Source organism: Ranitomeya imitator, chromosome 3 (genome assembly GCF_032444005.1).
Source record: "Ranitomeya imitator isolate aRanImi1 chromosome 3, aRanImi1.pri, whole genome shotgun sequence".
Lineage (NCBI taxonomy): Eukaryota > Metazoa > Chordata > Amphibia > Anura > Dendrobatidae > Ranitomeya > Ranitomeya imitator.
In genome coordinates, this window is record NC_091284.1 from 118,115,965 (window position 1) to 118,127,917 (window position 11,953).

The 11,953-nt window shown below is 49.1% G+C and overlaps 1 protein-coding gene across 1 annotated transcript in view; it reads right to left on the reverse strand.

Moving 5' to 3' along the window:
- PITPNA (phosphatidylinositol transfer protein alpha) overlaps positions 1–8,692 on the reverse strand; it is an 88,557-nt gene extending 79,865 nt beyond the window's left edge. Inside the window, exon 1 of the mRNA XM_069761338.1 lies at positions 8,554–8,692. Coding sequence (XP_069617439.1) covers positions 8,554–8,573 — 20 coding nt within the window. The 5' untranslated portion in view covers positions 8,574–8,692. The remainder of the gene's footprint in view (positions 1–8,553) is intronic.
- Between the last annotated feature and the right edge of the window lie 3,261 nt (positions 8,693–11,953).

Consider the following 11,953-nt stretch of genomic DNA (forward strand, 5'->3'; position numbering starts at 1 on the left):
TATACACCAACCTCGCCACATAAAAGTCGAAATAAAAGTCACCGCTCAAAACTCGCCACATGCAAAACTAGGCTCACGCAAAACAAGCCACACGTGCAAAACTCACCTCATGGAAAACTCGCCACACGCAAAACTTGCACACGCGCAAAAGTTGCAACACATGCAAAAGTTGCCTCACACAAAACTTGCACATACTCAAAACGCACCACACATAAAACTCGTCACGCACACAACTTGCTACACTAACCTGTCACATGCAACTTGACACACAAAAAGTTACTACACGCATGTTGCCACTCAAAACTTATCTCACAAAAGTCGCTACATGCATGTCGCCACACGCAACTCAACTTGACACAGAAACTCGCCCTAAAACACACACAAGTCTGGTGGTATCCTTCAAAAATAAAAATCTGATTAATAAGCAGACAAACTACAAGAGCAACAAATGTACCATATTGGAAATAAGGCAGCTGTCAGTCACATGACCTGTCTATTATGTGTATGTGTGAGCTAATATATACTGCCAGGGGGAGGGCTTCCTGTTGGCTGGGGATTTATCAGGCTGCCAATTTAGCTTACAAATACTGAGGTAAAAATACTGAGCAAATAACGTGTGAACGAGGTCTAATACAGGAGGAGATGACACAGGTATATACTATATATAGGAGGAGATGACATACAGATACATACTATATACAGGAGGAGATGACATACAGGTACATACTATATACAGGGGAGATGACACGTATATACAGGAGCAGATGACACACGTATATACTATATACAGGAGCAGACGACACAGGTATATACTATATACAGGAGGAAATGACTTGCAGGTATATACTATATACTAGATGGTGGCCCGATTCTAACGCATCGGGTATTCTAGAACAGGGGTCCCCAACTCCAGTCCTCAAGGACCACCAACAGGTCTTGTTTTCAGGATTTCCTTTGCATTGCACAGGTGATGCAATTATTACCTGGGCAAGACTAAGGAAATCCTGAAAACATGACATGTTGGTGGGCCTTAAGGACTGGAGTTGGGGACCCCTGTTCTAGAATATGCATGTCCACGTAGTATATTGCCCAGCCACGTAGTATATTGCCCAGCCACGTAGTATATTGCCCAGCCACGTAGTACATTGCCCAGCCACGTAGTACATTGCCCAGCCACGTAGTACATTGCCCAGCCACGTAGTACATTGCCCAGCCACGTAGTACATTGCCCAGCCACGTAGTACATTGCCCAGCCACGTAGTACATTGCCCAGCCACGTAGTACATTGCCCAGCCACGTAGTACATTGCCCAGCCACGTAGTACATTGCCCAGCCACGTAGTACATTGCCCAGCCACGTAGTACATTGCCCAGCCACATAGTATATTGCCCAGCCACATAGTATATAGCAGAGCCACGTGGTACAGTATATTGCCCAGCCACGTAGTATATTGCCCAGCCACGTAGTATATTGCCCAGCCACGTAGTATATTGCCCAGCCACGTAGTATATTGCCCAGCCACGTAGTATATTGCCCAGCCACGTAGTATATTGCCCAGCCACGTAGTATATTGCCCAGCCACGTAGTATATTGCCCAGCCACGTAGTATATTGCCCAGCCACGTAGTATATTGCCCAGCCACGTAGTATATTGCCCAGCCACGTAGTATATTGCCCAGCCACGTAGTATATTGCCCAGCCACGTAGTATATTGCCCAGCCACGTAGTATATTGCTCAGCCACGTAGTATATTGCCCAGCCACGTAGTACATTGCCCAGCCACGTAGTACATTGCCCAGCCACGTAGAACATTGCCCAGCCACGTAGTACATTGCCCAGTCACGTAGTACATTGCCCAGTCACGTAGTACATTGCCCAGCGACGGAGTATATTGCCCAGCGACGTAGTATATTGCCCAGCGACGTAGTATATTGCCCAGCCACATAGTATATAGCAGAGCCACGTAGTACAGTATATTGCCCAGTCACGTAGTATATTGCCCAGCCACATAGTATATAGCAGAGCCACGTAGTATATTGCCCAGTCACGTAGTATATTGCCCAGCACAGAGCCACGTAGTATAGAGACTTAAAAAAAAATAAAAATAAACATATACTCACCTTCCGAAGGCCCGTTGGAAGTCCAGCTATACTCACCATCCGCCGCCTTTGCCACTCCTCGCCACGCTCCCGGGACCGCTCCATTGCAAGCGGCAGCTTCCGGTCCCAGGGCTGGTATGAGCAGGACCTATGATGACGTCGCGGTCACATGACCGTGACGTAACGGCACGTCCTTGTCGCACACCAGCCCTGGGACCGGAAGCTCCCGCTTGCAATGGAGCGGTCCCGGGAGCGTGGCGAGGAGCGGGAAAGGCGGCGGAGGGTGAGTATAGCAGGAGTTTTTATTATTATTATTATTATTTTTAACATGACATTTTTACTATTGATGCTGCATAGGCAGCATCAATAGTAAATAGTTGGGGACACACAGGGTTAATAGCAGCGGTAACGGAGTGCGTTACACCGCGGGCCATTACCGCTGCCATTAACCCTGTGTGAGCGGTGAGTGGAGGGGATTACGGAGCGGGCGCCGGGCAGTGAGTGCAGGGGAGTAGGGGAGGGACTAATCGGACTGTGCCCGTCGCTGATTGGTCGCGGCAGCCATGACAGGCAGCTGCCAAGACCAATCAGCGAATGAATAACCGTGACAGAAGGACAGACAGAGACGGAAGTGACCCTTAGACAATGATAGATAGATAGATAGATAGATAGATAGATAGATAGATAGATAGATAGATAGATAGATAGATAGATAGATAGATAGATAGATAGATAGACTAGAAAAAAATGGAACAGCACAGATCCTATACCTATCTTCGGGTGCAAAGCCCAAAACAACCCGTCCAATTGTCGTTGTAAATCCAGACAGATCACAAAAGCAGGCAGCACTCCATATTCTTAAAGACAATATGCAGGTGTTTATTGAGCCCACATCTCCATGCAACGTTTCGGCTACAACTGAGCCTTTCTCAAGCCTTGAGAAAGGCTCAGTTGTAGCCGAAACGTTGCATGGAGATGTGGGCTCAATAAACACCTGCATATTGTCTTTAAGAATATGGAGTGCTGCCTGCATTTGTGATCTGGATAGATAAGATAGATAGATAGGAGATGACATACAGGTATATACTATATACAGGAGGAGATATCACACGTATGTACTATATACACAGGAGGAAATGACATACAGCAGGTATATACTATATACAGGGGAGATGACATACAGGTATATATAATATATGCAGAAGAGATGACATACAGGTATATACAATATATACAGAAGAGATGACATACAGGTATATACAATATACAGGAGGAGATGACATACAGCAGGTATATACTATACACAGGGGAGATGACATACAGGTATATACTATATACAGGAGATGACAGGTGTATACTATATATAAGGGAGATGACAAACATGTCATCTGGTAGTGGAGTGATCGGAAAATGACATATGAAGTCGAAATGACAACTGTTAGGGGGGAATGAGAGGAGTGAGGGGGAAAATGAGAGGTGTGAGGGAGAAAATGAGAGATGTGAGGGGGAAAATGAAAGATGTGAGGGGGAAAATGAAAGATGTGAGGGGGAAAATGAAAGATGTGAGGGGGAAAATGAAAGATGTGAGGGGGAAAATGAAAGATGTGAGGGGGAAAATGAAAGATGTGAGGGGGAAAATGAAAGATGTGAGGGGGGAAATGAAAGATGTGAGGGGGCAAAATGAAAGATGTGAGGGGGCAAAATGAAAGATGTGAGGGGGCAAAATGAAAGATGTGAGGGGGCAAAATGAAAGATGTGAGGGGGCAAAATGAAAGATGTGAGGGGGAAAATGAGAGGCGTGATGGGAAAATAAGAGAAGTGAGGTGCTATAACTAACCACAGATATTTACTATGCCCAGGCAACGCCGGGCTCTTCAGCTAGTATATAATAAATTGGGTACAGTAGTAAAATGCAGGATGTGATGTAAATGTTTTCACAAGAATTTGGGAAAGTTCTGAAATGTCCTTTACGTCTGTTCTGTTCCAGATCTTAGGACCTCAGCTTTTAGTTGAGATGAATCTGTGCTGCACTTTATGTACATGCTCAGTAGTGATCAGGGCTGTGGGGTCGTAGATGAGATGAATCTGTGCTACACTTTATGTACATGCTCAGCAGTGATCAGGGCTGTAGGGTCGTGAGTCTGGGAAATTGAGGAGTCAGAGTCAGTGATTTGGCTTACTGACTTCACAGCCCTGCTTATAGTGCTAGAACGTGACCTACGAAGAAATGCAGAAGTCTTCAGTTTTAATCCTAGAGGCCTAGTTAGGAGACGCTGATAGCAAATGGCAGATTTATATTATAATCTGCCTGATATCCAATGTAAATTATATTTATGATCTTAAGAGTTGCGTTAGGACAAGTCATTTTTGGGTATCCTCCAAGAGCTCAATGGGGTGTGCCCAATATCAAGGTCAAAGCCAAATTATGCCTGTGTTAATCAAACAATGGCAGTGATGCCACATGATGAATGGGCTACATTGTACAGTAGATGATTTCATGCTATCATCTGTCACAAGCAGGCTCACTCCAAGGCTGGGAGAAGACAGGGCCTTGCCAAGATCTGTAATCTACGTAGCCTACGCAGCACCCACAGTGTTATATACATGCCATTCTCCAGGGAAAACCAACAACAATTATTCTCCACTATGTATAGAAAAGCCACATCTAACATTTCATTTGGCAGACTAACACTATTCCACCACGCAACTCACATCACATACGGTAGATCTGGAACCCAGGAGTGCGAGAAAGCTGGGTGACACAATGGAACCCATGAGTGGACTTCTCCTTGGATAATTCAAGGAAAAAATAAATAAAATGTATAGATCACTGAATAGGATTTCTTAAACACCTTTAAAAATTAGGACAACGCAAGGAATTGAAGCCAAGCCACGGCGCTCTACCGGATCAGTCATATGATGCATGAAAACTGTACCGAACTGACTCCCACTGACTCACTGGGCCTCTATAATATTACAGAATATGTGGCGAAGGCTCCAAACAAAACCTTCAGGGTATGTGCACACGTCCGGATTTTTCGCGTTTTTTTTGCGGATTTTCCCGATAAAAACGCTATAAATCCGCATAAAAAACGCTCAAATTATGCATCCTATCATTTAGAATGCATTCCGCATTTTTTGTGCAGATGTATGCGTTTTTTTCCGCAAAAAAAACGCAATCCGCAAAAAGAATGGCCATGCTCATTCTTTTTGCGGATTTTCTGCGGATTTCATGCATTCAGGAAAAAAAAAAAACGCAAAAAAACCGCAAAAAATCCGCGCAAAAAACGCGAGAAAAACGCGCGGAAAAAAACGCGATTTTCTGGCAGATATCTCCGGATTTTGTCAGGAAAAAAACCTGACGTGTGCACATAGCCTCAAAGCAAATATGACCAAGAGACAACCCTCCTGACGTCAGTTTTAAGAAATTCTTGATTAAACAGTTATGGAGAATCTTTTCTTAGGCCTCCAAATGTCGGGGTCGCTCTGTTTGGAATACGCCTGGGGCTACATTGCAAATTTGAACGTGAAAAAGTAAATGGGGCACATTGTCACTAGACAAAAACCGCCATCTTTACAAGCAAATCTCAAAAAAAGAAAAAACAAACAACTGGTGCTGATGTTTTGCGACTGGATGGTCTTGGCACCTTGCAGGTTGCAGTGTGACCCTGTTTGATTGCATTACGCTTGGACATTGCAGCTGCACATAGCCATCACAGGCCGCAAGATCTGAGCTGTGGCCAAACTTGCTGTGTAGCCCCAACCATGTTCACGTGGAAGTTTTTTTTAAAGATTTTTAGAGTGGATCCTTTCCAAAATCCTACTCAAAATCTGCTTGAAAATCACTTCCTTTTCATTTCTACGGGGATTCAGTTTTGCTGCTCAGTTGAGGGGTTTTAGAGGTTTTCTTTAATTTCCTAGAGAGGACAAGAAAGTTCAGATCATTTATTTGAAGTGGACCCTGAAGAAAGTACTCCAGAGTAGGCACTGTCTAATTAAAAGGCTAGAAAAAAGGGTTAAGGAAAAAAACTTTTCTCCAAAGAACAAGTTTGGGGCATGACCCTCTTCTCAGAAAAGATGTTCTGGAATTATTACATGGCACTGAAAGTACTTACTAAACCAGGCACGTCCCGAGCCTCTTAAAGGGAACCTGTCAGCAGAAAAAACTCAACCTGCATATATGGGGTTAATCTGCAGTTTAATAGTGTTAATAGCCTGTCCGGTCTCTCGTACTTATCTGAATGCTGCGGGGAGAAAATTAACTTTATTCTCCCCAGCAACGACTGTTCAGTCTCCGCTCTGAGAATATAGAGAGGCAGCTGTAACTGCTCCCCCGGCCCAGACTGACAGTCACTCTGCATTGGGGCCGGCTGTCAGTCAGGGCCAGGGGTGCTTGGAGGTTAGTAAACCCATATCTGCAGTTTTTTTTCTGCTGGCAGGTTCCTTTTAAGGGTTCATGTAGTTTTTATTTTCTCATGAATTTCTGCTTGTACTTTGTAATTTTCAACTGAAAATTCACATGACTATTTGTTTGCTGAGAATTAAAAAAAATAAATAAATAAATAAGAAAAATTAAAAAGACCCAATAGGTGAAATGTCACGTATTTGTGACTATGTAACTGCAGACTTTTAGCAAACGACCGGATAACCCCTTTTCTTCCCAGAATTCTCTTGGCAACAACAGCAGATGCCACACACGGATTAGTCCCATCATACTGGGCGAATACATGTAAGGACCCACAGACCTCAGGAGAAGGAGCCCAATCACAAACATTCTTGCCTTACACACAGGGACCAGTTCTACATAACTGCAGCGCTGTGCAGGAAGTGTCTCGGTGCACAGCGCAATCCACCAGGAAACGGATCGCGATAATGTGACAAATGGCTCAGGACAGAGCTCCCGAGTATCAAGTGTCAGCGATCCCCGTCCGTCACCCAGCAGGTGTCACAGCCACTACAGGCGGACAGACAGGTACAGCAGGTACTAAATAAAACCCGGCAGTCCAGAGCGGATGCCACGCCAGCCCAGAACGGACGCCACGCCAGCCCAGAACGGACGCCACGCCAGCCCGGCAGCCCAGAGCGGATGCCACGCCAGCCCAGAACGGATGCCACGGCAGCCCAGAACGGACGCCACGCCAGCCCGGCAGCCCAGAGCGGATGCCACGCCAGCCCAGAACGGATGCCAAGGCAGCCCGGCAGCCCAGCACGGACGCCACGCCAGCCCGGACGCCACACCCGCCCGGCAGCCCAGAATGGACGCCACGCCAGCCCAGCATGGACACCACGCCAGCCCGGCAGCCCAGAACGGACGCCACGCCAGCCCAGAACGGACGCCACACCAGCCCGGCAGCCCAGAACGGACGCCACGCCAGCCCAGAACGGACGCCACACCAGCCCAGAACGGACGCCACACCAGCCTAGAACGGACGCCACACCAGCCCAGAACGGACGCCAGCCCAGCACGGATGCCACACCAGCCCGGCAGCCCAGAACGGACGCCACGCCAGCCCAGAACGGACGCCACGCCAGTCCGGCAGCCCAGAACGGACGCCACGCCAGCCCGGCAGCCCAGAACGGACGCCACGCCAGCCTAGAACGGACGCCACGCCAGCCCGGCAGCCCAGAACGGACGCCATGCCAGCCCGGCAGCCCAGAACGGACGCCACGCCAGCCTAGAACGGACGCCACACCAGCCCAGAACGGACGCCAGCCCAGCACGGATGCCACACCAGCCCGGCAGCCCAGAACGGACGCCACGCCAGCCCAGAACGGACGCCACGCCAGTCCGGCAGCCCAGAACGGACGCCACGCCAGCCCGGCAGCCCAGAACGGACGCCACGCCAGACCAGAACGGATGCCACACCAGCCCGGCAGCCCAGAACGGACGCCACGCCAGCCCAGAACGGACGCCACGCCAGTCCGGCAGCCCAGAACGGACGCCACGCCAGCCCGGCAGCCCAGAACGGACGCCACGCCACCCCGGCAGCCCAGAACGGACGCCACGCCAGCCTAGAACGGACGCCACGCCAGCCCAGCACGGATGCCACGCCAGCCCGGCAGCCCAGAACGGACGCCATGCCAGCCCGGCAGCCCAGAACGGACGCCAGACCAGCACGGATGCCATGCCAGCCTGACAGCCCAGAACGGACGGCCATATAGACCAACTGTTGGTACAGGTGTGATCTTCCTATAGATGTCCTCCATCCTAAAAATACAGCTTTGTCCCGGCAGCACACATCCCGGTAACGTTCCTCATCCACACGTCCCAGTTACGGTCCTCGTCCAGGTACAGATCCATTCCTCACAAGTCCCGTCATTGCTCCTAGTCCTTCCACGTCCCGGCATCGCCTCCTCCTGGAGCCGCTCTCCTCTCATTCATGCCCCGCTCTCCCTCCCGCAGCACACCGCATCCCCTCCACCTGCCGCCCACACAGCCCCATCCCGCTCCTTACAACTCTTTTATCAGCACCATGGCCGCTCCCTGCGCCTCCCGATCTTCTCCTCCGCTGATCCCGGCCCCGAGTGAAGGTTACCGGCCACTTCCTACTCCGCACCGCGCTGGGGGCGGAGCGTTGCTGCAGCAACTACTACGTCACGGGATCGTCAAAAATGGTGCGCGATGAGATGAGGGCGCGTACCTGCAGGCCCCGCCCCCTGCCAAGAACATCTGGATGGTGGGTGGAGTCCTCGTAGCGTTTGGTGACGGCTACAGGAAGCCGCAAGGGTCATTGTGAGAACGCGCTCCCGTACGCGCGGCCTGGCCTGCTGGTGTCCGGGCTTGCACTGTAGAGCGCGAGTGCCGCATCTCTGGGCCTTGTAGTGCCACCAGTCTCCTGTACAGTCAGCATTTTAACCCTCTCAGGACCGGGCGATTTTTCATTTTTGCGCCTTTTTTTCCCCAAGAACCGTACCTTTATGAGGGCTTGTTTTATGTGAGGCCATTCTCCTCACCATACGTTATACTGAACTATGGGGTTAAAACCCCAAGTGAGGTAAAATGGGGAAAAAACTCAGCTATGCTTTTTTGTGTTTTGTTTTTAAGGTGTTATTTGTGAGGTAAAGTAACGACGGTCTGGTGACGTGATTCTCCCTGTCCACGTGATCACAGCGATACCAAACGTGGAGAATTTTACATTATTTAAAGGGACACTGTCACCTGAATTTGGAGGGAACAATCTTCAGCCATGGAGGCGGGGTTTTCGGGTGTTTGATTCACCCTTTCCTTACCCGCTGGCTGCAATATTGGATTGAAGTTCATTCTCTGTCCTCAGTAGTACATGCCTGCACAAGGAAATCTTGCCTTGCGCAGGCGTGTACTATGAAGGACAGAGAAAGAACTTCAATCCAATATTGCAGCCAGCGGGTAAGGAAAGGGTGAATCAAACACCCGAAAACCCCGCCTCCATGGCTGAAGATTGTTCCCTCCAAATTCAGGTGACAGTGTCAGATGAAAAGGATGACAGATTTGTAAAAAAAAAAAGTGGTTTCTGCCGCCATTTTCTGAGACCCGTAACTGTTCTGTGAGAGATTGCTATTCTCCTATTGTTATTTTATATTTTAATGGTTACAGTTTATAAAAACACATTTTACTTCATGTCCCTATTTTCTGTCACCCGTAACCTTTTTTTTCTACTTTTCCCTAGATGCAGCAGGGTTAAGGCTCGTTGTTTTTTTTTTTTCATTGCTTTTATTGATATCATTTTGGAGAACTTAAAGGGAATCTGTCAGTAGTATCAACCCTCCTAAGCCATCAGTATGGGCATGTAAAGGGGTTTAATGGTTGCAGAGATGGGATCGGGCCCCTGCTGTGAGGGGCCCTCTGACGCCATTGTCAACTTCATCTGGATGTGCTCAGGACTCAGGAGTCCGTACGCTGCAATACAAGGTGCCTGCCAAGCAGAGGACAGCAGCTGAAGGCATGCATGTGACTAGGGGAGCATGGCAGTGAGGTCATGCGCTCACTTGCACTCTGATTTCAGCTGCCGGGTTCAGAAAAGGACACTGTGCAGCAGGGGAGCAGAGGGAAGGCGATTAAAATAATTTATTTTCTCCAATAACCCCCAACAGTACCTCAGGAGGAGGACGTCATCTCACCCTAATAGAGACGGGAAACGCAAAAGAGGTTACATAGCCCCTCCCACTTCCTCCAGTGTTTTTTTCCGGTCCCTATTGGGATGAAGAGGTCATCCTATATCGCTCTGTGCCGGCGGCAGACACTATTGGAAGATTACTAGCTGGGCAGCAGGAGATCGATTGGTGTTTCTGGATCGCCCCCGTAGGGCTGTGGGGTACTCGGTGCCAGGTAATTTGGTTCTCAAGGGGGATGTCACGGTGGCTAACCCCGTCCGTGGCCCCCGGGAGGTCCGTTAATAAAATGGGGGTGAAGGTCTTTAAAGGGATAATGTTCGTGACGCCACCTGTGGTATTCGGTCAGGGTGACCGACGCTGCTTAGGGGTCCGCTTGGGTGATGTTATGGCAGCTATATGGTATACCTTCCCACAGGTGAAGTGTGTCCCCAGGGCTTTCCAGAGTGTGGATGGTGGATGGCGTGAGGCGCAGTGAAGAATGAAGACACAAGGTTGCAGTCTCTTTACCTTTACTGAAGGCTTCAGCATCCACAGTCCAGAGCACAGATCACAGGGCAGGCAGAGTCCGGCCAGTCTGAAGGCAAATCCAGAGTCCCCTTATCCAGGTGGAAATCTTTAGCCTTCCTCTAGCGCCTGGATGTTGTAGTACCTTACTGCTGAGCCTCTCGTAAGGTCCTCACAACTGTTGTTGGTGTTCTAGATGTTATGTCTCTGTCCCCCAGATGGATAGGAACAACCCGTATGACTGATGGCCTGAGGCTTTTTACAGGGACTCTAGCACGCCCCAGCCCCCACAGGTTGCCACCGTGCCTCCTGGGTATAGGTCGGACAGGTAACGTGGAATTAGCTGACCTGCCGGTCTCTGGGGCAAGGCATGGAGACGATTGCTCCATCGGTGTTCTGGAACCTGCGCCTCAGAAGGAGGCAGCCTGTATAGGGCAGAACTCCTTCTGGTTTTCCTCTCCTTTTGCTATGACTTCGTTTCTCACCCTCTACAATACAATTCTTTTTCGTGTCCTTTCTTAGGATGCTGCCGCATCGGTAGGCAGTCGCAGCTCCGTGGCCTTCTGTCTAGGCCTCTGATAGGATCCCACCACTGTCAGGGACCCTCTGTCAGCAACTGCTAGATGTTCCTCCTTTCTTCTGTCTGCCTGACAGGTTAGTACTTCTGACTAACTTTCCATCCAGACCACCAGTTTTACCTAATTGTGAAGAGTACCCTAATAAATAGGAGCATAGCTCCCCCTGGTGGACTGGAGTGTGAAGTGTGTTGCATGGTTTGTGATACCTGGTAAAGTGATCTCCTTTATTGCTTTCAGAACTAACATGACTCCCCCTGGTGGAAGAATGACATTACTGAAATGACCAGGACCCTTGGGCGCTGCATTTCCTCTCCAAATGTTGCTGCTGTCTCCTATATGGACTTCCCCCTCCCATAGGAAACCCCTATGCCAAGACTGCACTGAAAAAATCGTCAAAGATGAGCAACCTTCTTTAATGGAGGAGATTGAAGGGATAGTCTGCCAGGAAATCCAAACTTCCCTGGCCTCTTTCTCCTAATCTACACCTGCTCCCAGTATGCCTCCAGCAGCTATGAAGAGGAAGATTAGCCAGAAAAAGGAAGGAGATTCAGACTCTTAAGAGGAAATGTCCATACAGGAGGAACTTCTGGAGGAAGGCAAGCAACTGTAAGCCCAGGCCCAGAAGCTTTGCAAGATAGAAAATACTGTTTCTTTTGTGAAAACGTGGAAGAGATCCTTATGG